Source organism: Berkeleyomyces rouxiae (assembly GCF_048999995.1).
Source record: "Berkeleyomyces rouxiae strain 22BRR77 chromosome Unknown BrBRR77_ptg000001l, whole genome shotgun sequence".
Classification (NCBI taxonomy): Eukaryota; Fungi; Ascomycota; class Sordariomycetes; order Microascales; family Ceratocystidaceae; genus Berkeleyomyces; species Berkeleyomyces rouxiae.
The window spans coordinates 684918-707667 of NW_027396491.1; the positions used below are offsets into that span (position 1 = coordinate 684918).

At 50.9% G+C, this 22750-nt stretch overlaps 8 protein-coding genes across 8 annotated transcripts; 2 read left to right on the top strand and 6 right to left on the bottom strand.

The window, feature by feature from the left end:
• Positions 1 to 758: 758 nt before the first annotated feature.
• Positions 759 to 3723, bottom strand: BROUX77_000207 (uncharacterized protein; the record flags this gene model as incomplete). The annotated part of the gene is made up of 4 exons (XM_073746567.1): positions 759 to 2307; positions 2394 to 3109; positions 3219 to 3494; positions 3661 to 3723. 4 exons carry the CDS (start codon positions 3721 to 3723, stop codon positions 759 to 761), a joined length of 2604 nt encoding a protein of 867 aa, XP_073608444.1.
• A 759-nt stretch (positions 3724 to 4482) lies between these two features.
• BROUX77_000208 (uncharacterized protein) lies at positions 4483 to 8432 on the bottom strand (the record flags this gene model as incomplete). Its single annotated transcript, XM_073746578.1, has 3 exons — positions 4483 to 4973; positions 5038 to 5726; positions 5809 to 8432. The coding sequence occupies 3 exons, from the start codon at positions 8430 to 8432 to the stop codon at positions 4483 to 4485; spliced, it is 3804 nt and encodes a 1267-aa protein (XP_073608445.1).
• Positions 8433 to 10410: 1978 nt separating this feature from the next.
• BROUX77_000209 (uncharacterized protein) lies at positions 10411 to 11503 on the bottom strand (the record flags this gene model as incomplete). Its single annotated transcript, XM_073746589.1, has 3 exons — positions 10411 to 10848; positions 10917 to 11436; positions 11493 to 11503. 3 exons carry the CDS (start codon positions 11501 to 11503, stop codon positions 10411 to 10413), a joined length of 969 nt encoding a protein of 322 aa, XP_073608446.1.
• Positions 11504 to 12548: 1045 nt separating this feature from the next.
• On the bottom strand, positions 12549 to 12758 carry BROUX77_000210 (uncharacterized protein; the record flags this gene model as incomplete). Its single annotated transcript, XM_073746601.1, has 1 exon — positions 12549 to 12758. One exon carries the CDS (start codon positions 12756 to 12758, stop codon positions 12549 to 12551), a length of 210 nt encoding a protein of 69 aa, XP_073608447.1.
• Positions 12759 to 13411: 653 nt separating this feature from the next.
• BROUX77_000211 (uncharacterized protein) lies at positions 13412 to 13912 on the bottom strand (the record flags this gene model as incomplete). Its single annotated transcript, XM_073746612.1, has 1 exon — positions 13412 to 13912. One exon carries the CDS (start codon positions 13910 to 13912, stop codon positions 13412 to 13414), a length of 501 nt encoding a protein of 166 aa, XP_073608448.1.
• A 1690-nt stretch (positions 13913 to 15602) lies between these two features.
• On the top strand, positions 15603 to 16496 carry BROUX77_000212 (uncharacterized protein; the record flags this gene model as incomplete). The annotated part of the gene is made up of 3 exons (XM_073746623.1): positions 15603 to 15741; positions 15813 to 16141; positions 16251 to 16496. 3 exons carry the CDS (start codon positions 15603 to 15605, stop codon positions 16494 to 16496), a joined length of 714 nt encoding a protein of 237 aa, XP_073608449.1.
• Positions 16497 to 16829: 333 nt separating this feature from the next.
• Positions 16830 to 18451, bottom strand: BROUX77_000213 (uncharacterized protein; the record flags this gene model as incomplete). The annotated part of the gene is made up of 3 exons (XM_073746634.1): positions 16830 to 17118; positions 17198 to 18031; positions 18105 to 18451. The coding sequence occupies 3 exons, from the start codon at positions 18449 to 18451 to the stop codon at positions 16830 to 16832; spliced, it is 1470 nt and encodes a 489-aa protein (XP_073608450.1).
• Positions 18452 to 20657: 2206 nt separating this feature from the next.
• On the top strand, positions 20658 to 22665 carry BROUX77_000214 (uncharacterized protein; the record flags this gene model as incomplete). Its single annotated transcript, XM_073746645.1, has 6 exons — positions 20658 to 20710; positions 20806 to 20924; positions 21027 to 21052; positions 21192 to 21602; positions 21668 to 22122; positions 22242 to 22665. The coding sequence occupies 6 exons, from the start codon at positions 20658 to 20660 to the stop codon at positions 22663 to 22665; spliced, it is 1488 nt and encodes a 495-aa protein (XP_073608451.1).
• Between the last annotated feature and the right edge of the window lie 85 nt (positions 22666 to 22750).

Here is a 22750-nt window from a genome sequence, read left to right on the forward strand (position 1 = left end):
ACACAACTACGCCTGTACCTGTCGGCCTCAGACGTCACTCCGGCTGCGCTAGCCTAACCCCCCTCAACCCTAGTCGCTCCATGCCTCTTTTTTCGCTCCTAGCCCAACGCCCATTTACCGTTTCCCTCACGCCCTTGAATGACATCGAGCCAATGAGCGAGAAAGAAACAAATTAGTCGGCTCGTTAGTCTTCTTCCCTTTCTTCTCTTGTTGTCCAAGTCTCGCGCTTTTCCTTTCCCTAAAGCTTGGCTCCAGGAAAATCCATCGGCCAAGCGGGAACTGGAGATTTGGTTTGTCATAGAAATTAGCATATCTGCACATGCGTTCTTTTTCGGTGTGAGGCTCTGCAAGCTAGAACCACACACAAGTACACGCAAAAATACAGGGACATATGCTCCAGTAGAACACCTATCGCCTGTATCTAATGACTTGCACATAAGCATGTGAAGATTTCCTCACCAACACTGCGGCTTCAACACCACATCAATCGCTTTCATCAGCATATATAGCCAACTCCTCGACCACCGCTCTTCATTCAAAACTTACCTCGATGCCTTATCTCTTGCCAAGCTCATGCGTCAGCAATCTGTCTCTCAGCTCTGCCTTCTGACACATGTACATACATACATTCATCCCACGGCTACATCTCCCTACTCCGTTGGAATGTACCGCGCCTAGGGTTATGCGGGTATATAAGGGTTTCGCACAATCTTCCCTCAACTAGTTATTCGCACGCCAGCAAAGACACACTACAAACCCTACACCACCATCAGTTTCCCAGACGACTCGCGCTGCAGGATATACGTAATGATCACGTGGTTCCCATAGTACAGCATCAGCCGCCACTTGCCCGTGGTTGCGCCCATGACGCGGAGCCGCTGCTTACGACGCCGGCGCCACGGCACGAGCAAGTCGAGGTCGAGGCTCTGGTCACTGAGCCGCCAGCCGTCGCCGGAGCTCCTGCGCAGCTGCGCGCCCAGGTCCAGCTCATCATGGACGTTGGCCGGCTCGTTTTCCTCAAACAGCGGGCTGCACGCGAGTCCGACCAGACAGCTATTCTTCATCAACACGTCAGACTCGTCGTCGAATTTCGGCAGCCGAAGCTCGACGGCAAAGACGTGGCGGATCGGATTCAGGCATTCGCTGCTGAACATGCTGGGCACACGCGTCGGCGTCAGCAGCACTACGTCCCCGTTGAAGTTGCCCAGGGCTACCAGCGAGAGCTCGGGAATCACGGCTGAGAGGTTGAACCGGCTGAGATCCGGCTCGACAATCGCCCCCGGCACTCGGGTCGTGAGAAACCGGCTGGTGGGAATGCCTTCGATCTTGTCGCTCGGACTCGGGCTCGGGCTCATGGTCAAAATGTCCGTGTTCATGCCGATAATGAGACGTGCCCGGCTGCCGTTCTTGTAAAGCTCGGAAATGTCTTGTTGCCATAGACCAAACCCGGCCTCAAAGCTTCGCTTTAGAAACCTTGTGAGCACTTCATGATTCGTTGGATACAGCCCGAGCCGCAACAATGCCGGAAAGAAAATCCGTGGCCCTGGTAGATATGTCTTTGAGTGGTTTAGCCTGTACATTTGCGTCATTTCGTCGAGAAGAGATAGCGCGTTGTGGCTATATCCTGTTGGATCATTGTTGGGCTCAGTCTGGTTCTCAATATCCATGTATCCATTCTGCTTGATGCTCTGGCTGATGCCATCGTCGGTAGGGATATCGTGGCTTGTCGTACCCCGATTGCCAATTTCAGGATCCACGGCATAGCCTTCTGGCTTCATACGCAGAATCTGAAAGATATTGGATGGTGCAGTTCCAGCTTTGCTTAGACCATGTTTTCCCGCGGCCCTGCCAAAAGGATCGGCATCTTCCCAGGATCCCGAGTCTGGAATCTCTACGGCGCCACCCTGTGCCGGTCCAGCCTGGGCTTCTTCGTACAGGAAGCCTAGATCAATATCGTCGTACTCTTCGTAGGGATCCTCACCTCTTATTTCGAACATGTACCCCCAAAACGTATCTCGAAGCTGGTGGATGGGAAGATGTCTTTGTATAGGGTCTCGGGCTTGAAGGTCCAAGCAAAACTCAGGGGGAGGGTAGATTCGGTAGAAGCGGTTGTATTCCTGATCTTCATACCCCGTTAGTGTTGTATTTGTCGCAGGTGTCAAGTCGACAAGCCGCCCATGATTTGGAAAACGTTTGATGTATCGGAATCTAAACGGTTCTACTGTTGATTTCAAAGCGTCCCCGTGGGAAACACACGGAATAAACATGCTTTCTGGAAGCACTCTGACGCTCCAGATCATGGTATTCCTAGTAGAGAGGGAGGTCTGTCAGTCAAACATACCCAACGGAGCCTAGAAAGGGGTGGGGTGGGCCACAACGGCTACATTGCCTACAAATTGGCGTTCTTGAGCTCGTAATAGAGCCGAGCTATTGTTCCACGCTTCCAAATGTCCGCTATCCACAACCCCGCCTTAATGTCCCCAACTATGATCTTGTGCGCAAAGCCCAGGCTGTTTTCCACAAAATCAATACAGGGCATATTGCCAGCCGCTCGCCCGAACGGGATAACAATGAACAAGTCTTCCCTGTCGAGATTCATCAGGCACCTGGTCTTGACTGCCATTTTGTGAGTCACCTGTAGGAGGCCGCGTGAGCCATCGTTGGCAGGCGCAAAGATTGTGACTTCGTGACGGTTGGATGTCACAGCAACGAGCCTCGACTTTTGGTGGATGGCAACGCCCCATGCCGAGGTGCCCACGTTGAACCGGAACAACGGCTCAGGCCTGATTATTTCGCCGTCGCCGGGTCTTGGGTGTCTGCCTTCGTTCCGGAGGAGGAACCGCACATATTCTTCAATGTGGCTGGTAGCGTACGCAATCACATCGCCGTCATCGTGCGCCGTCACGACAATCTCCAAGCTCCCAAGGAAGCCCGTGGTCACACTATTCGCATCATGACAACGTAGTGTACTCTGATAGCCATGGATTTGCTGGGCTTCTGGCGAGGACCCGGGAAAAAGAATGAGGTCTGCTTTGGCGGGGATAACCTGGGTGTCATTGGTGCGGGGTCGATAGACATATAGCCGATGAGAAAAGGCGGCAAAATATAGCTAGTGGCATGGTTAGTGATCCGAAGTGAATGGCGAGGCAAAGCGTCCTGCTGAAGCTCGAGCACTAGCAGATGCAAGACTGGGGAGCCCAGCCATCGGGCCCTCTCACATTATATGCTTGGGATAGAGCTGTCAGGTTGTTGCGAGCAATCTGAATGCGCGGAACCTCTGGCGCCTGAGCATCGGCAAATGACAGCAGTTTGTTCTTTTGCACATTGTACTGGCCTCCTTCACACCAGCATACTCTGGAGATCCTCTGATAGGTATTCTCAATATGTTCTGCTGGTACTTCATTTGTCTGCTCATTTGCCAGCTGCTCTAGAGTGGTATGAGCGTCCGAGATCTGGAACTCAGAAAATCCATTGCGGACAGGAAGCATATTGAACTACAAGCATGGTCAGCAAGGATTACTGGTTACAAGCTAAAGATTATCCTGCAAGTAAAGACGGGAGTGGCATGTCAATGAGGCCGCGGATTGGGAGCCCTAGTGGTCCTTCACCGACTAGACTCACGATATCCTCGCCTAGTCCGGCGGCGCGGTGCTTACATACCCGATCTTCCGGCAGCTGAGTGTAGCCCCCACTCACGCGAAGCTTCCCTGCAATACCGCGCATGATCACAGACACGAATGAGACAATGAATGAAGAAAGAAGAAGAACCAAAAAAAAAAAGAGCTTGTGTCGATCAAAGGCTTCGAGAAACAGCTTGATGTCAGGGGAACGGGTAGGGTCTGAGGTGGAAGTTCGGGTTCAGGAAAAAAAAAAAAACCAACGGAGGGGAAAAAAAAAGAGGAACATCTTCGCTGTATAGCTTCAGCCTTCTCTTTCTCTTGTTTCGTCATCAGCCAGGCCTTCATCTTCCATCACTGACTGGTAAGCTATAACTACCCCAAGTTTAGCCGACGGGACGGCAACTGCAGATCGACTGATTTTTCTTCTCTTTTTCTTCTTTTCTTTTTTTCGTTATGCTTCCTCACATTCTTATGTCCTTACATAATTACATCCATGTTTTTCTTTGTATCGTGACAAGTCTACATCGTTTAGCATGCAGAAGCGAAGCTGAAGTCGATATTGCATGATGCCAAGTGTTGAAGTTTTGCGAAGACAATGCTTTGTTTCGCTACTTTTTTTTTGTCGAGGGTTGGTGCCTGTGTAACAGTCCTCTCGGCGTCCTCTTTTTTTTTTTTAAGTGGCATGACAAAAACTCGAGATTTCAATATTTGCAACAATCATGTGTTTGCCTAGCCTAATATTAAAAAGCTGCTGGTATAAACAGAATATATAAAAAAGATCTCCTGCGCCATAAATCAAAGCTTCTTGCACAAGCACACCATCTAGCCAACAGGCTAAATCACCGTCTTTGAACACCCCCCTCTAGCAGCCTAGCTCGAGATGCGGGAGATAAACAGGCCCATACTTTGTTGGCGTCGTGAACGCACCATCACCCTGCACAACAAAGTCTATCTGCAGCGTCAACTTGGACTCGGGTCCGGTGATCGGCGGCTGCAGGAAGCCCATTTGCATTTGCACCTGTTGCTGCTGCTGGATGTGATCAACGTACTCCGAGTCCATTGACGTCACCGAAATGTAGTTTCTGCGGCCCATGAGCCGCTTTAGCTCGCGCTGCGTACCACTGGCATCGGTGTGGAAAATCTCCATCATGTCTTCCTTGGTGTCAGACACTTCGTTGGTTGACTTGTGCCCGTTTTGCGGTACGTAGAGCACCTTGCTGTTGTGCAGCATCTTGAGTGTGTATTGGCCTTGTGGTTGCGCCACAATGGGCGATGTGATGATCTGGTACATGGTCTTGTGGTCGCGGGGCCGAGATGGATTGTGGACCAAGCCAGCGCCGGCGCAGTTTACATCTGTGATTGTTAGAATGAATAGTCAAAAGCCAACAAATGTAAAGAAATAAAAGAAAAAGCTTACCTCCAGACAAAAAGGTCATACGCAGTCCCTTTTGTTGCGCAATTCCCTGCAAGGTGCGAATCAAGTAGGTTCTCTCCAGATCCTTGGATTCGTGGGTCCACAAGTCCTTGAGCATCTCGGCCATATCAAGGTCACCAAACTGATTCAGGACGCTTCCCATGAAACCTTGTTTGCCGACTGCCTTCTTGACATGCGAGAAGCCGTGTGCAACAACCTCTTTGCCACCAACCACGCCAGCAACTGAGCTTGTGACCTTGCCCAGAATGTTGTACGTTGTGTTAACAGCCTTCTTCCCCGTAGCTACAGCACCAGCCAAGCTTTCTACCGCTTCTAGACGAGGATAGACTAGAGGTACGGGGATCATCAGCACACAGTGCTGAACAGATGGGGGCAGGCTGGCAATTTTGGGAAATAGGCCTTGATAGGTCGGGCCAGCCATTACACGGGCAATGGTTCTTTCTGAACGACAATCCATGCCGACCACGGCCATCGAGGGGCCGAGATACTTGATGAAGTGCCAGCCATGGCTTGTAATACTAAATAGATCAAAGTCGTTGCTGACGTTGCGTAGAATTTCAAGGGAAGTATGGTGCTGGAAAAGCAAGTACATGTCATAGGCTACGCGGCCAATATTTTGGAAGATGGAAGAGTTGTGCATGTAGTCGGGGTAAGATCCATAGCCATCGAAACTAGTGAGGTAAATGACGTTTGTTAGCTGAACTATCTCCTTGTACCTTTGTTTCATTAGCAGCGTTTTCGTGAACAACTTACATATCATGATCATCCAACTGAAGAACATGCGGGATTTGAGCAAAGGCTTCTCGCAGATATGGCTGATCAAAATGACTAGTATAGTAATGGAAGTACGCATGGGAAACATCCTCTTCGTGTGAGGCTGTCCACTGGGCATTCTTGCGGTTGTCCTTTCCACTAATGGAAAGCCACTGTTTGAGGCTCGGAATCTCCTTCCACAGACGATCGCCATATATCTGCGAACCAAGTCCCAGCTGAACATGGTACCCACCACAGTCAATATTGCGCTGCAAAACATCTTTCCACATGAACCCAACACCCCCAAGCTTTGAACGCTCGTTTTGAGATGTTGTAGGTGAAAAGTCGTTGCCTGAATGGGCGATAAAGCGCCAGTTGACTTGAGTTTTTCCAGCAACGACAAACTCGTATCGTGTACAGCCCATGTGTGATGTAACGGCATACGTCCACCTTTCAGTGCCACTCTCTCCCATAGGCAAGGTAACCTCATACTTGTGAAACTTCCATCTTTGATGCTGGGCAATAACCTGAGGGATAAGCTGACGGGGATTGGGTGACAGATCCATGCTTAGGTGCACATGAATGGTAGGCGGCTGAGGCGAGTCCGTCACAATCATGATGCTTCCATGCCACACACCCTTTTCAATGTCCATGTTAACATACCGCAGATAGGGACCGAAGTAGACGCCGTTTGTAGGCTGCACTTTGTACAAATCAACACCCGAGCTAGGCGGAGGGCCAGAAAATCCGGCAGTACTAGGAGCAGTAGAATGAGCCACACTAATAATGCTCTCAGCATATCCAGGAGTTTGCGGAGGGAACATTGGTGAGGCCATGGAATGTTTGCCAGTCAGGAGAGGGGATGCAAGTGGGTTTCCGTAGGTAGAAGCAGTCGGTGACAACGGAGCCGTGTCATGACTGATAGGGTTCGGGCCTTTGGGAAACTCCCATTGCGTAGATTGAGTACTGAGATGAATATAATAGTATTGACCCGAATTCTGATCCAAATGCGCTATCCAGCCTTCGGGAAGCGGAGGAGGCGATGAGACCAAGGGCAGTGTACCAGTGTTGCCTTGGGCATCATTTGCGAAGGCTGGGTGGTTAGAAAGACCTGCCGAAGCCACAGCGGCGGCGGCGGCAGCAGCAGCAAGCTGAGCCTTTGTCTGCGGCTGTGACTGCGACTCCTGTTGCTCTTGTTGATTCTGGGGTTGCTGAAGGGCTGGGTGTTGGGCTGTCGAAGATTGCGCCTGTTGTGATTGGGGTTGGCTGCCATTGACTTGAGTAGATATTTGCAATTCGGGCTGGGCTGCAGTTTGTGTTGTAGAAATAGGTTGAGGAGCAACAATTGATGATTGGCCATGGCTTCCTGCAGCAGAAGTAGCAGCGGGTTGGACAGTGGCTGCAGCAGAGGAAGAGCCAGCAGCATTTGAATGATTGGGCCTTTGCTGCTTTTCCTTGGGGTACTTGGAGCCAGATCCAGCATTCAAAGACGAATAAGCTGGGGGAGGGGTTTTTGTTCCCAAACGCTGGAAGTCTTGCTCCAAGACACTTACTTGGAGATTAGAAGACTCCTTGGAAACAGCTAAAGGCTTATTGGGGGCGGCAGTGGGCGTTTGTGATGAGTTGGCGACGGGAGTAGAGCCCTGGTACACCGTGGGAGGACCATGGGGGCCAGCTCCAGGAGTCTCTGTTGGAGTCCAGGGTCTAATGATGGAAGATTGCTGTTGTTGTTGCTGTTGAGGAGGGGCACCATACTGCGCAAATCTCTGAGAGGCAGCAGCACTTTGCACAGACGCAGTACTTGTGCCGAGGCCACCAACACCGTATCGAGCCTCAATGCCACCTCCGGGAACTGCACCGGGTTCGAGAATGGGGGTCTCGGGTGGAGGAGGTGAGCCTCTGCTTGCTCTGGTTGTGGAGGTGCTAGCGGTAGAGGCAAAGCGGTTGACACCGCTCGGGTCACCGGGATGATCGAGAAATTCGGGGTGGTGTAGTATAGAAATAGCCGCTGCTGAAGATGATGCGCCAGAGTTGGTAGAAGTTGGCTCGGGATAACAAGAGTGTTTGTTAAGGTGAGGATAGCCAGCACTTGAGGTGGCTGTGACCTGACTTTGAGATGGTAGCTTGTTTGGGGCAGCTAGAGGCTTGATATGTAACTCATCGGTGGGCAGACTGGGGCTTGACGGGCCTGAAAGAGGCTTGGGTGCAGTGCCTCTTCTTTGCGCAAGGCCAGGACCTCTATACTCAGAAGAGCCACCGAAGCGAGGCGAAGTATCGTTCTGGTTGTAGCTCACAGGACTGACTGATGTTTGGAGGGTGGGCTGAACCCTAGTCGAAGTTGGCTCATCGTCGTCGGGGTAAGGAAGTGAGATTATGTTGGCAGAGCTGAGTGCACCGGGTGGCAGAGGAAAGGCCGGCTTAGATGTAGAAAAGGGCGCAGGCGGAGTTGAGACAGACGCCGGAGGCGTGGGGTACTTGAAGCGGTCCTGTCCAGCAGGCTTCGGGCTCTGTGGTTTTTGGATGCGGAGGGGTTCAATAGTTGGGCTGTCACCATCGGGCGTGTGGTTGTTATTGGGGCGGCTGAGGAAAAGCTCCTCGTCCGGAATGCCTCTACTGCGCTCCATGGAGGCCACGGGATGGCGAGAGAGGATTTGACAGACTGTGGTGGTGGCGTCCAAGAATACCAGCGGTCGGTAAAGTCGGCCGCAGACTCAGTCGGCAAGGGACAGAAAGGGATCCCAAGGACAGAGAAAGACAATGCGATGCGGGAACCTAAAATGGCAGAGACAATGAAGATGGTGGCAAAGTTGGGCTGGAATAGTGTAGCAGATGGCAGGCGCAAAGATCCAAGGAGAGGGGAAAAGAAGAGCGAGAAGAACAAGAGAGGTACGGCTCAGTAGAAAAAGCAAGCCACGAAGCAGAGGAGCGGGCCACGGAAAGACTTGAGCGGGCTAGTAGCATGAATCAGGGGACTGCGAAAAAAGACGGTAAAATGGAAAATGATCAGGTCGGCGCGTACAGGCCTGGGCATGAGCTCCCAAAGGGGACTGAAGCGGGGCGACTGTGACGACCGGGATAGATGGACAGGTGAATAGATCAAGGGCGGGGGTGTGATGGCGGGCAGAGCACACAGAACGAGAAAGAATACAGCAAGGTCTCAGAAGCCGATGAGGGGCAGACTCCCCTGTCTCTGGCTTTTCGGGGGTCGATCAGGGCCCCAAGCACCAGTTGGGAGACAGACGACAGAACATTCAAGGCCTCGGCCTCTGTGGGGGGAACTCATGTGAAGCTACGGGGACTGTGACAAAAAAGAGCCCCAAGCCCCGGCTGCCGAGGGGCTACAAACAGGCCTCCCGGTGAGAGCAAGAGCCTGTAGATGCATAAAAGCCAGACACGCAGCATCTATTGGTCTATTGGCCCAGGGCCCACTGGCTCATTGCACAGCAAGCAACTACTACAGGAGCTCCTGTGACTTCACTTCTCATTACATTCCCCCAACAACAACCTCCTCCGGCTTTTCTACTGGCTGCACATCCATCTACATAGACAGAGTGCTTGGATGCTGCCAACCAAACTACTGCCCCGCCAATTTACGAGCTCTCGGCCTAGCAACATCATAGCTCCAGACTGTCCCCACAAAAGAAAATGTGGCCGCTTAACAGAGACACCTAATTGGCCAGTGCCTTGTGTCGCTGGGCGCTTAACACCAACGACAAGTCTGGGCGCGTAGAGAAAAAGGTGCACTCACAGAGGCACAAGACATGGCTACAGATGGCTAGTTAGTTCTTCAATAAATCCCCATGGCTGAGCCAAGCCAGAGTTTGTTGGAGAACATGTGAAAAGCTTCAACATCGCATCTGGTAGCGTGGAGTGTGGCAGCTCTGTGGCGCCGTTACATGAATGTGGCTGATACTGGACCTTTGATCAATGGAACGGCAAACCCGCGTGGCCAATTAGACATCAACACTACGTATGCATTTCATCACTGAAACCCGAGCCCAAAGACAAAGGGTCTCGGTATTGCTCGTCCGTAAACTATGACTCTCAATGCTTCTAGTTAGTTCTTCGAGAAACACTTGTGGAAACTCAAACCCCCCATTGGCATCACTGTTGCTCACTTCTCGCCGTTATGAGCGGCTGTCCCAGTCATGTTGGATAACCATCTAAAAATCTGAGGACACTATAATTTTGTACGACTCGGATGCTGATGAAGGAGTGAGTTGTTATCACTTGTACGAGATTCACGCCCTCTTCGCAATATGTTGCTAAACAGTTGGGGGTTCATGGTTGACAACAAATTGACAAGCCGCCATTTCAATGCATTGGGTTTCAAGGATTATATAACTGACCTATTTAAACTTCAAACTATCAAGGGCTATGAACAGTATCCCTCTCTCTCCCCATAGAATTAGAATTATTTGTCTTCGGCCTACCATTTGTGGCCGTCTCTCTAAACAGCTAGTAGGTCCATGGAAGGGCACAAAGAATTATCCAGAAATATTAAAAGGCGCTGTCAGACACGCATTGTCCCGAGACAAGTGTAAAGCATCCCCGCCCGACCCAGAAATGAGCAATTCGATAGTGGAGTACCGGTGATGATGCTTAAACCGTCTGCTCGACCGCAGTAACAGCCGTCTCCGTAGCTCCTCTGCTTGCTCTCTTCTTATTCTTCTTGCTAGATCTGGGCACAGCATCAGCGGCGGTACTGCTGCTTGCAATTGGCTCTGCGGCAAGGGTGACTGAATGCTCCTGGTCGTAGTCTTCCTCATCCTCCTCATCAATGCGATCGCTACCCTCAACACTGTAGTCATCATAGGCCTCAGGTGCCCACTCGCGCAGGTCGTCCTCGGCATCGTTGAGAACCTGTCGGGCCTGGAGCGCGTGTTCGTAGGCAGGACGGCCAACGCCTGGAACGGTAGGGGTATCGTCGAGCAACGCAAGCAGACGACGGCCGTGCTTGGCTAGAATCAGCTGCTTCTCAGCGCGTTCAATGATGGCAGAAAACTCGTCGTTGTAGGCTTCCTTCATCTTCTGGCGCGTCTGTTTTCATGGAAAAAGCAATGCATTAGTAAAATGAAACACCTAGCACAAAACACAGAGTAACTTACAATGTTGGTCAATTGGGCGTCAGCAACCAGGTTTTCAGCTTCTGAGCGCACAAGCTCCTGTTCCAGCACCGCCAAGCGTTGATTCTCGGGATCCTTCATCTTGAGGCGCTGAATCTCGTCCATAATCTTGACCTTGTTTTCGCGAGCAGGAGCAACGCTGCGCTCCGTGTTGCGAATCACCTTGAGGCGGCCCCGAACAGACTCGAGGTGGCGAGCATAGTTGTCCTCCTGGTCGGCCATCTCCGACAGCACAACACCGATCTTGTCCGACAGGTCGCTGACAGCATCATCACCGGTCTGTTCACCCCACTCACTTAGTTGAGTGGCAATGATAGATCTCTCACGAGCCGCGGTCTCGTGGGCCTGAACCAGATTGTTCTCACTCTTGATCAACTGGTAGAGGCGGCGAGTGTTATCCTTGTGGCTGCTGTTGTTGCCGCCGCCAAAACGGTTGAACGAGAAGCCCTTGCTACGATGGTTGTTGTTCGGCTTGTTGCCACGAATCGAAAGGGTGCGGTTCCTGGGGCATGGTCAGTGGGATGGATATCAAGAGAGTCGTGGTGTAGAGAGGCATACATCAGAGGCATGGTGAAGATTGTATGTTGTTTATGAGTGAAGAAAAGTAACAAGTAAGCGATATGGTCGGGGGTATATAATATCGGGTATGACAGATATAGTTGGTAATAGTAACCTAGAAGCGTGTAAAGTCAATGTGTATAGCGAGAAGATGGACAAGAAAACAGGAAATAATCTAGGCTCTTAGCGACTCGACAAGTCGAGAAAAGCCTGGCCTTTTGTATGGCCAGAGAATAGCCGCAGCTGAGGAAGCTGCGGCACTGTTGAAAGCAGTAGCTCAGTCTTGGCACCTACCCGATTTCCATGTTTACCGATGCGTTCGACCTGAGACTTGGCTAGCGGCCAACGCCATCACCAGATTTGTGCTTGGAGTTGTGCTGATGGCTGATGCTTAGGCACCCGCTAGGCAAAATTCGCCATCTGACGTCACGGGTCTTGTAGCTTATTGGTTGGCCCAGCTAGTGCCATGGAAACACTAGCACCTTGACTCTTTGCTGAAGAAATCTTTGGGCCCTGACAAAATCTAACTAAAGCCGGGCATCTTGCCACCAGCTGGAGTTGGCAACGGAAGCTAGAACGTCATTAGGGTTATGTCCAAGGAAGGGCCGTCACAGGGTTCACCGGAACTACACAGAAATCCGCATGCAACAAGGGAACTTGGCATCTGTATGTATCTGTACGTCATTGTACCAGTACCTATTTATTTGGCTTATTCAATATGTTTGCGTCTCATGATTAGTCAATACCATTGAGCCCTTTAGTAACAAGTTCATACCCAATTCCTCTTAGTACCCACCGGGGCCGCCCTGGCCTTCGGGTCCACCACGGCCTCCGGGCCCACCACGGCCTCCGGGCCCACCCGGGCCCACTCTGGCCCTGACCTTGCCTACCAAAACCACCAGATCCACCAGATCCACCTTGGGGACCTCCGTGGTGGCCCTGGCCTCCGTGAGGGGAACCACCACCCTGCTGTCCCTGAGGGCCACCAAAGTTGTTCTGGGGCCGACCTTTGTTGTCTCCGTAACTTCCCTGAGGGGGACCACCCTGGCGACCGCCTCAATGGGCCTGAGGATTGCCTTGGGGGTCGCCGCCGGAGTTGCCTTGGGGGTCGCCGCCGAAGTTGCCCTGAGGAGGACCGCCATGATGACCGTGTTGGCCCTTGTGCTTGTCGTACTTGCTGTGCTTGCCGTGCTTGCCATGCTTGCCGTGCTTGCCATGCTTGTCCTCGTCCTTAGAACCGTTGTGGTGACCGAGACCAAAAACCATTGTGACGGAGTATGTGTGAAAAAATGATATTAAATATAGAGGCAAAGGATGATAGCGATGATATTGATGATGGTGTCGAGGGTATGTGCAATTGCAGAAGGTAGCAAGTAAGAATATCAGGAGAACAAGTTGAAAACGGTGCTGTCTGCATGATAGAAGAACCAATTGATGTTCCAGTCCTTGACATCACTCAGCTTTTATACAGCTGTTCCTCCAAATTTACCGTGTGTCAACATCTTCATCAATCACTCCATGAACAAAGCAAGCCGAGATTATCGTGGTCTTTTCAACTTTCCCTCCATACTAGGCATGCCGCGCCATAAGCTAGCTCCATGTTTTTCCCTGTATGACGCGGCTAACTCTGTCATGTGGTAATATGCGCATAGTGTACATTGAGGGTCAAGTTCTACATAGCGTTGCTCTGATCTCCGATTTACCTATCCCATGTGGAGTCTTACGCCACATGGGAGTATAGGTGTTCCGGCGACGCCCCACATAGTAAAGCGGCTACCCTTTCTAGTAAAATATACTACGACATGTACCTGTACATCATTGTACCAGTACCTATTCATTTGGTTTATTCAATATGTTTGCGTCTCATGATTAGTCAAAACCATTCAGCCCTTTAGTAACAAGTTCATACCCAATTCCACTTAGTACCCACCGGATCCCTGGTTTCCCCAGTTGTTGCCCTGACCTCCGGGCCCGCCCTGGCCTCCGGGTCCCTGATTACCCCAGTTACTCTGGCCCTGACCTTGCCCACCAAAGCCACCAGATCCACCTTGGAGACCTCCGTAGTGGCCCTGGCCTCCGTGAGGGGAACCACCACCCTGCTGTCCCTGAGGGCCACCAAAGTTGTTCTGGGGCCGACCTTTGTTGTCTCCGTAACTTCCCTGAGGGGGACCACCCTGGCGATGGCCGAAATTGGCCTGAGGGCCACCGCCGAAGTTGCCTTGAGGGCCGCCGCCGAAGTTGCCTTGGGGGCCACCGCCGAAGTTGCCTTGAGGGCCGCCGCCGAAGTTGCCTTGAGGGCCACCGCCCTGGTTGCTCTGAGGAGGACCGCCATGATGACCGTGTTGACCCTCGTGCTTGCCGTGCTTGCCGTGCTTGTCCTCGTCCTTAGAACCGTTGTGGTGACCGAGACCAAAAACCATTGTGACGGAGTATGTGTGAAAAAATGATATTAAATATAGAGGCAAAGGATGATAGCGATGATATTGATGATGGTGTCGAGGGTATGTGCAATCGCAGAAGGTAGCAAGTAAGAATATCAGGAGAACAAGTTGAAAACGGTGCTGTCTGCATGATAGAAGAACCAATTGATGTTCCAGTCCTTGACATCACTCAGCTTTTATACAGCTGTTCCTCCAAATTTACCGTGTGTCAACATCTTCATCAATCACTCCATGAACAAAGCAAGCTGAGATCGTCGTGGTCTTTTCAACTTTCCCTCCATACTAGGCATGCCGTGCCATAAGCTAGCTCCATATTTCTCCCTGTATTACGCGGCCGGCTCATGTTTAAGCTGCTTTCGGTGCTCGGCCTACGGTCAGGCTTCGTCAGCTTCCTGTGCCTTTAGCTATTTAGACCACCTTTCTTTGGTGCTGGAGGCACAAAAAGAGCTTAAAGGAGCTAAGAGCTTACCCCCCAACTTACATATTCTAGGGATACCTGTAAAAGTACTTACAATACTTAGCACCGCATGAGACATATGAATGATGACAGCATTGATGGCCCATAGTCACAGAAGAGACACGGGCAGGCTCATGAGTATTACGCTCACCGCAAACTCTTGGTCCTTAAACAATTGCGGACATAAGACATCGCCGTAGGGTATGGGTTATAGGGGTCTTGAACGTGACCTGCTCCGATACCCTAGGGTATTTAGATACAAGGTTGCTACCCTTTAACCCTAGTAGCTCGCCATCATATTAGGGACCACGCCAATCCTAGGCGACCTCTCAAAAGTCGTCAAATCCAGTTTCCAGATTTCCGGACCACTTCGGAAAATGCCTTCTAACGACACCCTCCCGTTTCCTCAAGAGCCGAAGCATCCCCCACCATCTTCTGGCCTGTTTTTTCCTGTTGACCCGAATGCTTGAATCCACGGCATGTCGTTGGCTGGTTTTAAGCGCCGTATCCTCTCAGGATTGGATTGCTGTTCTTGGCTCAAGTCTTGGCTATACCACCCGACCACCATTCGCAGTCTATAAATAGAAACATGTCATTGTGCGCGTGAACTTCATCCAAACCCCAAACATGTGGCAGTATCACGCATGGCCTGCAGAATGAAGAAAAAATGGTGCCGTAAAATCTCCGATAGATGCCCTGTAGCTACTTGTATGGTGGTACTTGTATCCTAGGGCTCCAGCCGAGTTGCAAGCTTCGTGCAGAAACAACCCCCGCCCACGGTCTTGGCTTCATCCTCCCCGGTCTCTTCTAGCCGAAGCCCGCCTGGAAATCAGCCTGTAGCCGCTGTGCCAAGAAGAGGGTATCTTCCTTCAAACGTTATTCAACGGCTCTTTGGTTGATATGAGCAGGGGTGGTTGTTTGTAATCTCATGTCTGGACATGAGGGGGAGCGAGCATACAAGTAGAGCCCACACTGTCGTCCGTACATATGCAACTATGTCTGTTCATGGACATGTTTTTCAGACCGGTACTCCATTCGCTTCTCTATTTTGTTTTCACATGAGCCTACACGCCGGGTAGATGTGACGAAATAGGATATACATATTTATACATCTTGGCATTGTTTGCTCTGTCTTGAGCGTTGTCCTTGTTCTAGGAGAGCTTCAGCTATAGAGTCTTCTTTATCTTTACACCCAGAGCAGCCCATAACACAATGTTGTCTTTTGCTGTAGCAGCTCTGCTAACGGCCTCTGTGGCATCGGCTCATATCCTCCTCACATATCCGGGCTCTCGAGGAAACAGCTTCATAACCAACGAGACATTTCCATTTGGCATGCAATGGACATATCCATGTATGTCTACCTACTCGCTTCTATGTCTATCTGCGTTGACTAACCCATCTTACTATTCCTCCCATTCATAGGTGGTGGCATCCCCCTCTCCAGAAACCGTACATACTGGTCTACTAGTGGCGGTACTATCGCCTTCCAGCCCGGCTGGTTCTCCGGTCACGCTTCAGCTATGCTCTATGTCAACATCGGCTTGGACAGCACCGGCCCCGATGGAGGGCCTATGAACTTCACGAACCAACTGGTGCTCCCGTTTGAGCTACAAGGTCCATCAAATGGCCCTTTTCCGGGCACTTTGTGCTTACCGAATGTCCAGGTACCAGAAGCTCTGGGGGTTAGAGCTGGTATGAACGCATCGCTGCAGATTGTCGAGTTGGCAACGCACGGAGCATCTTTGTTTGCTGTAAGTTTGTGTTGTTGTTTTGCCCTAGTGTTCTTTTGCTTGTTCATGTAAATGTCTGCCACTTCTAGTCCTCTGATCTAGCTTTACTAACCTTATTATTCATTGCTAGTGTTCCGATATTACTTTTGTCGAGCCTGAAGACTCTCGTATACCCGCTCTCAATGAGACCATATGTTTTAACAGCACGGATTTTGGATTTGGCGAAGTCCACACGGCGGTGGTGCATGAAGCGTCACCTGCACGAAACTCAACAGCCAGGAGCGCGGCTATGTCTTCAAGGCGAGTTGACGGTCGGGGCTGGTACGCCGCGGGCCTATTTTGGCCATTGTTGGTCGGATTCATAGCAATGCTGTAGTGCTTAGACATCCCGGAGGTCTTTTCATGTTTCATTTGGCGCCTTTGAGTGTTTTATCGGGTTACACACATACGAATACACACGTACATACATCCATGTATATATATAGCACATACACGCACGCTAGGGGGTCATGGATGGAAACGTAGTGTAAGAAACTTCATGTGCTCCAAGACCTGCATACAGAGTGGTTCATAATGTAGCTGGCACAGATCTGAAAATATATAAACACATACAATGAATGACTAGTCTCTGTTTAGACAAGACCCACTGACACAAGAGGCGCGTTTTTATACGGCGCCCATTTTTGTCGCTCTATCAGGCCTACCCCCCCTACAGTCTTCTCGAAGTGGTGGCAAAGCTGAGGTCGATCGACGTCAATAGATAAGTGACAATGAAAACGCTTATAGCACTGACAAAAACTACAAGCGGCTTGCGTAGTGCAGAAGAAGTCGAGTAGTCGTAGGCGATGAATAGCTGACGGTCACGGAAATCATCAACAACATTCTCAGCCTTGATGATGACGGCGGTGCGGCCAACAGTATCGAGGTAGGTCTTAACCTTGGTGACAGTTAATTCGACAATGTCTGACTTGGGAATGGTGGTGTAGTAACGAACGTTCCTAAATTAAGTTGATGGGTTAGCCCGTGCTTTGTTCCAATCCGCCTGATGATTCTGTACACTAGAAAAGTTCTACTTACTCAGCACCCTCAGGCAGAAGAACCTGGACGTTGACATTACGGTACTCGACACCCTCGGGCTGCTTAGGGCCTTGGAAGAGGGGAACGCTTAGAACATAGCCACCATCGGCGGTGGTGCGCAGGAAGTTGCTAGCATCTGAGCTCCAACCGACAGTGAAGGGATACTTCCAGCCGCCAAAGATAGGGTAGCGAGGCTTCACCTGCAGCAGAGACTCGCGGTTGTTGGAGCGGAAGTGCGAAGTCGACACGTTGCCAATGACGTCAGTGTAGTAGGGGTCAATGCTGCCGACGGGCAGGTTGAAGGTAAACTCCTTGGCGGCGTAGGTCTCGGGGCGCATGTACTGGCTCTGGGCCCACTTCACACGGTTGAATAGAGATGAAAGGTTGGCGCCACGGTGGTACAGATCATAGTGTTCTTCAAAAGCAATGTTGCCACCCCAGTGGCTAACCTCGACATCGCGTGTCAGAGTCTGGACATGAAGAACCGGCTTGGTGAAGTCATAACGCGCACTGGCAGGGTAAGAGGCGGCGGCAGCCACAGTTTCAAATGGTCCGTAGGTAAGCTTGGGGCCCTTGAGATCGGTGAGGCCTTCAATTTTGGTGTAGCTGGGGATCTTGGAGGAAGGGAACTTGATCTCGGTTTTCTGCTTCGTGGTCTCATATGATGATAGGACGTAGGCAGAGAAGTCAAACTTGAGGAATTGACGGTCGTCTTGGTTGATAGAGGCAGGGAGAGGCTTGAAAGCCTCAAGAACGCTGAAGCTGATACCAAGAGTAATCTGGCTGCCAGCGGCCAGAGCACTCGGGAACTTGATTTGGTAGTATTGTATGGGACTGTGTCATAAAGCAAATGCGTTAGCAAGGCCACATGTAAGAAGCGAATGCGCCAATTGGACGGCAAACCTACTTGGCAGCACTGTACTCCACGGGAGCAATGGCAAACTCGCCAGCCTCCGAGTCTCTCTTGTTCTTGACCTCTAGGCCACCAACACGGGGAAACTCGGCCGAGTCAAAGGCTAGGAAGTACTCGTCATGGGGCTTCTTGTCAATGTTCTGGATCTGTACATTGACTGTCTCGCGAGCAAAATTGCGCTCCAGCGAGACAATGCGCACCAGGTTGTTGTTCTTGAAGACGGCGGGGGGTGTGAAGCTGGCAGGCTGCTGCACAACAGTCCTCGAAACAACAATATCGGCTTGAGCAGCGACAGAGGTCAGAAGGCCAGCAAAGACCGAGTATAGGGCTAACGGCCGCATGGTGGCGTGACAGAGTGTTGAGGAGTCGTTGCAGGTAAGGTCAGCGTGTCAGATGGTGGGTAGGTTATGTGGCACTTGTCAAGGTGGATGGCACGAGATTGGGCAGATGTGAAGGCTTTGGAGAAAAGAAAGTCTTTGGCGGAGGTTGCCGAAAAGCCTCAATGGATGAGGTTGATAGGGAGGGAAAACACGGAATCAATCGTCAAAAAGTGATGACGAGGCTTTAGCTGTGGCAGGTCGCATTCTGAAGCTCTAGAAAATGGCATACGTTGCTGATTCCAAGGATGACTAGGACAGGGATCAAGACGAGCTTGTTGCTGATTTCAGCCACAGTAAACCCAGACTATGTGGCGCACAGTCGAATGTGGCGTTTCAGCCCATTGTTGTAGGTAAGGTACACACCTGTATTACATCGTAGTGACAGTCAACTGAGAACCATTGTCTTTATGTATGCAAGTGTAATACATACATGCGTATCTGTCTAACTAACTGCCTCTCCGATTAAAGGTTGAGCTGGAGACGTGCCGTGGCAGCCGTGGAAGTCGGACAAGTATAAAGGCGTCAGCACCTGATGTATTCTGTTGATGCTGACACCTTCGTTCCTCGACCTTTTTCTTCCAGCTTCCCTAACTTTTCGCGCAACTTTGTTCTTGTTTATCATCTCATTGATTTCTGAAGTTTTTTTTCGCAGTCTCTCGCCACACACAGAACACACAAACATCATGGTGACCTTCAACTCCAAGATATCCTACAACCGTGAAGGTACGTTTCACAAGCGCCACGGGCGCCACATATGGCCAGTCAGTGGCTACACCACAGAACCGACCCATATCCCATATAACCACAACTGTTCTGTTCCCTGTCGTCGGCTCTCTCTCTTGCCCCGCTCCGTTTACCTCTGTATCATTGACGATGTCTTCATTGCTGCATATGCTCTCTCGGTGGCACTGGCCTTGTTCCAGCCTATCTGCATCTCCCCCCGCCTTGAGAAAAGAAGCAACGGATAAGGAAGCTTCCTGTATCTACAGACACAATCGGACGCACCGCAAGAGAACACTCCGATCCGCTATCTGGCGACATGTTTCATTGTCCTTTTTTTTTACGTCTCCCACCCACCCTGGCCCCTGTAGCCAATAGCTTTGGCTAGGCCCAACAAGAGTCAGCCGGGATAGGTGAGATGAGCCGCTGAAAATTCCTAGCTTTCTTGCACTGGCAAGTCTAAGCTGCGGGCCAACCCCTCGCCGTTAGACCCAACATTTATTAGGGCGAAGCTGAGCTCTGGCTTGATGAATCACTTGATATGAGTCCGCCTGGCAATGTCCCCACACCTCTCACCACTCTGACCACTCTGGAGCATGGGCGTAATCCACTCATCCGCGCACCATTCTGGAAAAGTCCATTCTCGACTGGTCTGTTCATATCGGACCTCGTGGCCTGGTGAGCTTCTGAAATCTACTGGGGGCTTGCTTCCTGGAGGAGCAACAGAAGCTGGAGCTATAACCTGCTCCAACTCTGAGGGTGCTTATAAAAACGAGGGGTGGTGGTCTTCAGCTTGGATATCAAGCCAGGGAAGGAGGAGCTGTTGCTTGAGGCATGGGCGTGGAGCATGCAGCAACTACCCCTTCCGATTCTCTATCACGCATGTGACCATCAGCCAAGCCTGCTGGTGCAATGCATGCTGCGAATGCTACAAATGCTGCAAGTGCTACAATCCGTGACAATTTCATGTTGTGCCAATTTTGGCGTTGAGGGGAAAGCAGAAAGCCCCTCCTTCCGTCTGGCTATTGCCAGTTTTGCCTTGCGACGTGAATCCCGTCCCTTCCCCCATTGTGTGCCTGCCCTTCCTGGATCCCCCCTCCTTTTTTCCTGCTCGAATCGACAGAAGGATCGGACTCCCTCGTTCCATCTCCATTAGCAAGGCAAGAAGATAGCTTCAGCCCCATTAAATCTCTGCTTGGTTGTTTGCTCTTGCCTAGCCCAAGCCACGCCATTAAACCTCCAGCTGTTTTGCCAAAGTGGCCTAGCTACCCTTTTCTCTCTCTTAAATACTTGCCCTATCTATATTTGTCACCACCCTTTTGTTCCGCCATTCTCTCGATTTCATTGTTCTTTTTCCTTCTCACACTTCTATTTCCATCCTTCACGTCTCCTTATCTTCTTGATCATCACCCCTCTCCTGTCAATACAAACAAAGACACCCGTCACAATGGAGGCCGTTATTCCGTCAGACCACACCATCGCTCCGGCCACTATGGCCAAGTCTTTCCATCACGAGGGCAAGCCAAATCATATTCACTGACTCACAGTAGCTATAAATTACCATGTTCACATACTGACCATTGCCTCACAGCTAGTTTGGACACTGCTCCCAAGGCCATCCAGGATGAGATGAAGAAACTGGAGGAAACCTTCGTTGTCGATAGAGCCAAGCTCAAGAAAATTACCGACCACTTTGTCAATGAATTAGCCAAGGGTGAGAAAGAACTCCTTGATTTCACTCATACCGCCGTAGGGCTCCAGCTGCTCATTCGGCTGAGATAATCTTTACTGACTATCCCGTTTTGGTGTTACACAGGTCTGTCTGTGCAGGGCGGCAGCATTGTAAGTAGGCAACACAAACAACAACATAGTCCAAACTCGAGGAAACAAACGACGCCTGTTTTATATTTTCAGCCCAATCATCTCCTCTACACCCGTTTAACCACCTATCCTCACCTTTGCTAACTATGTACCACTCCAGCCCATGAACCCCACCTGGGTCATGAACATGCCTACTGGCCATGAAACCGGCACCTTCCTAGCCCTTGACATGGGCGGCACCAACCTGCGTGTCTGCCAGATCACTTTGACTGAGCAAAAGTCCGAGTTTGACATTATTCAGTCCAAGTACCGCATGCCGGAGGAGCTCAAGACCGGTAACAAGGAAGAGCTCTGGGAGTACATTGCCGACTGCTTGATGCAGTTTGTCGAAACCCACCACGGCGATGTCACCAAGCTGGATAAGCTTGCCTTGGGTTTCACCTTCTCTTACCCTGCTGAGCAGACCCACATTGATCACGGTATTCTGCAACGGTGGACCAAGGGCTTTGATATCGCTGGTGTTGAGGGTGAAAACGTCGTCCCCATGTTTGAGGCTGCGCTTTCCCGCCGTGTATGTCGATATTTATCCTCAAAACCACGACCAAAAAACGTCCATTCGACTAACACCTTTAACAGGGCGTCCCCATCAAGCTCTCTGCTCTGATTAATGACACTACCGGAACTATGATTGCCTCCGCCTATACTGACCCCAAGATGAAGATCGGCTGCATCTTTGGTACTGGCTGCAACGCTGCCTACATGGACGTCTGCGGCAACATTCCCAAGCTGGCTCATCTTAACCTGCCTGCTGACATGCCTATGGCCATCAACTGTGAGTGGGGTGCTTTCGACAACGAGCATGTTGTCCTGCCCCGTACCAAGTACGATATCCAGATCGACAATGACTCGCCGCGCCCTGGCCAGCAGGCCTTTGAGAAGATGATTGCTGGCCTGTATCTGGGCGAAATTCTGCGTCTTCTGATGGTTGACCTGCATGAAAACTCTGCATGCAAGTTTTTCAAGGACCAAGATATTTCTAGCCTCAAGAAGCCTTACACTTTGGACGCTTCGTTCCTTTCTGCGGTTGAGGAGTAAGTTTACGACCCCTACAATTTTTAGCCCAGATGCAACGGTCCATTTTCATGAACACAGGCTGAAAATCAGACGAAACATCCATGTCTGTCTGCTCAAATGCTAACTCCTTCCACAGGGACCCTTATGAGAACCTCCAGGAGACGCACGATTTGTTCCAGTCTAAGCTCAACATCAAGTGCGATAAGCACGAGCTTGAACTTATTCGTCGTGCGTGCGAGCTTATTGGTACTCGCTCCGCCCGTCTTTCCGCTTGTGGAGTTGCTGCCATTAGCAAGAAGATGGGCTACAAGACTTGCCATGTTGGAGCTGATGGATCAGTGTTCAACAAGTACCCCCACTTCAAGGAACGCGGTGCCCAGGCACTGTCTGAGATTCTCGACTGGCCCGAGAAGAAGGACCCCTCTGCCGAGGACCCTATTGAGATCCTTGCTGCTGAGGATGGCAGCGGTGTTGGTGCGGCTCTCATTGCTGCCCTGACCTTGCAACGTGTCAAGGCTGGAAACATGGCTGGTATTCTGCATCCCGAGAACTTCCAGTAAAGCAAACTCTGCATCGACTGGCTTCAATGGCATGGAGAGATATTTGGTGAAAAGGTGAGCACAAAATGCCGACGAACAAAAAAGA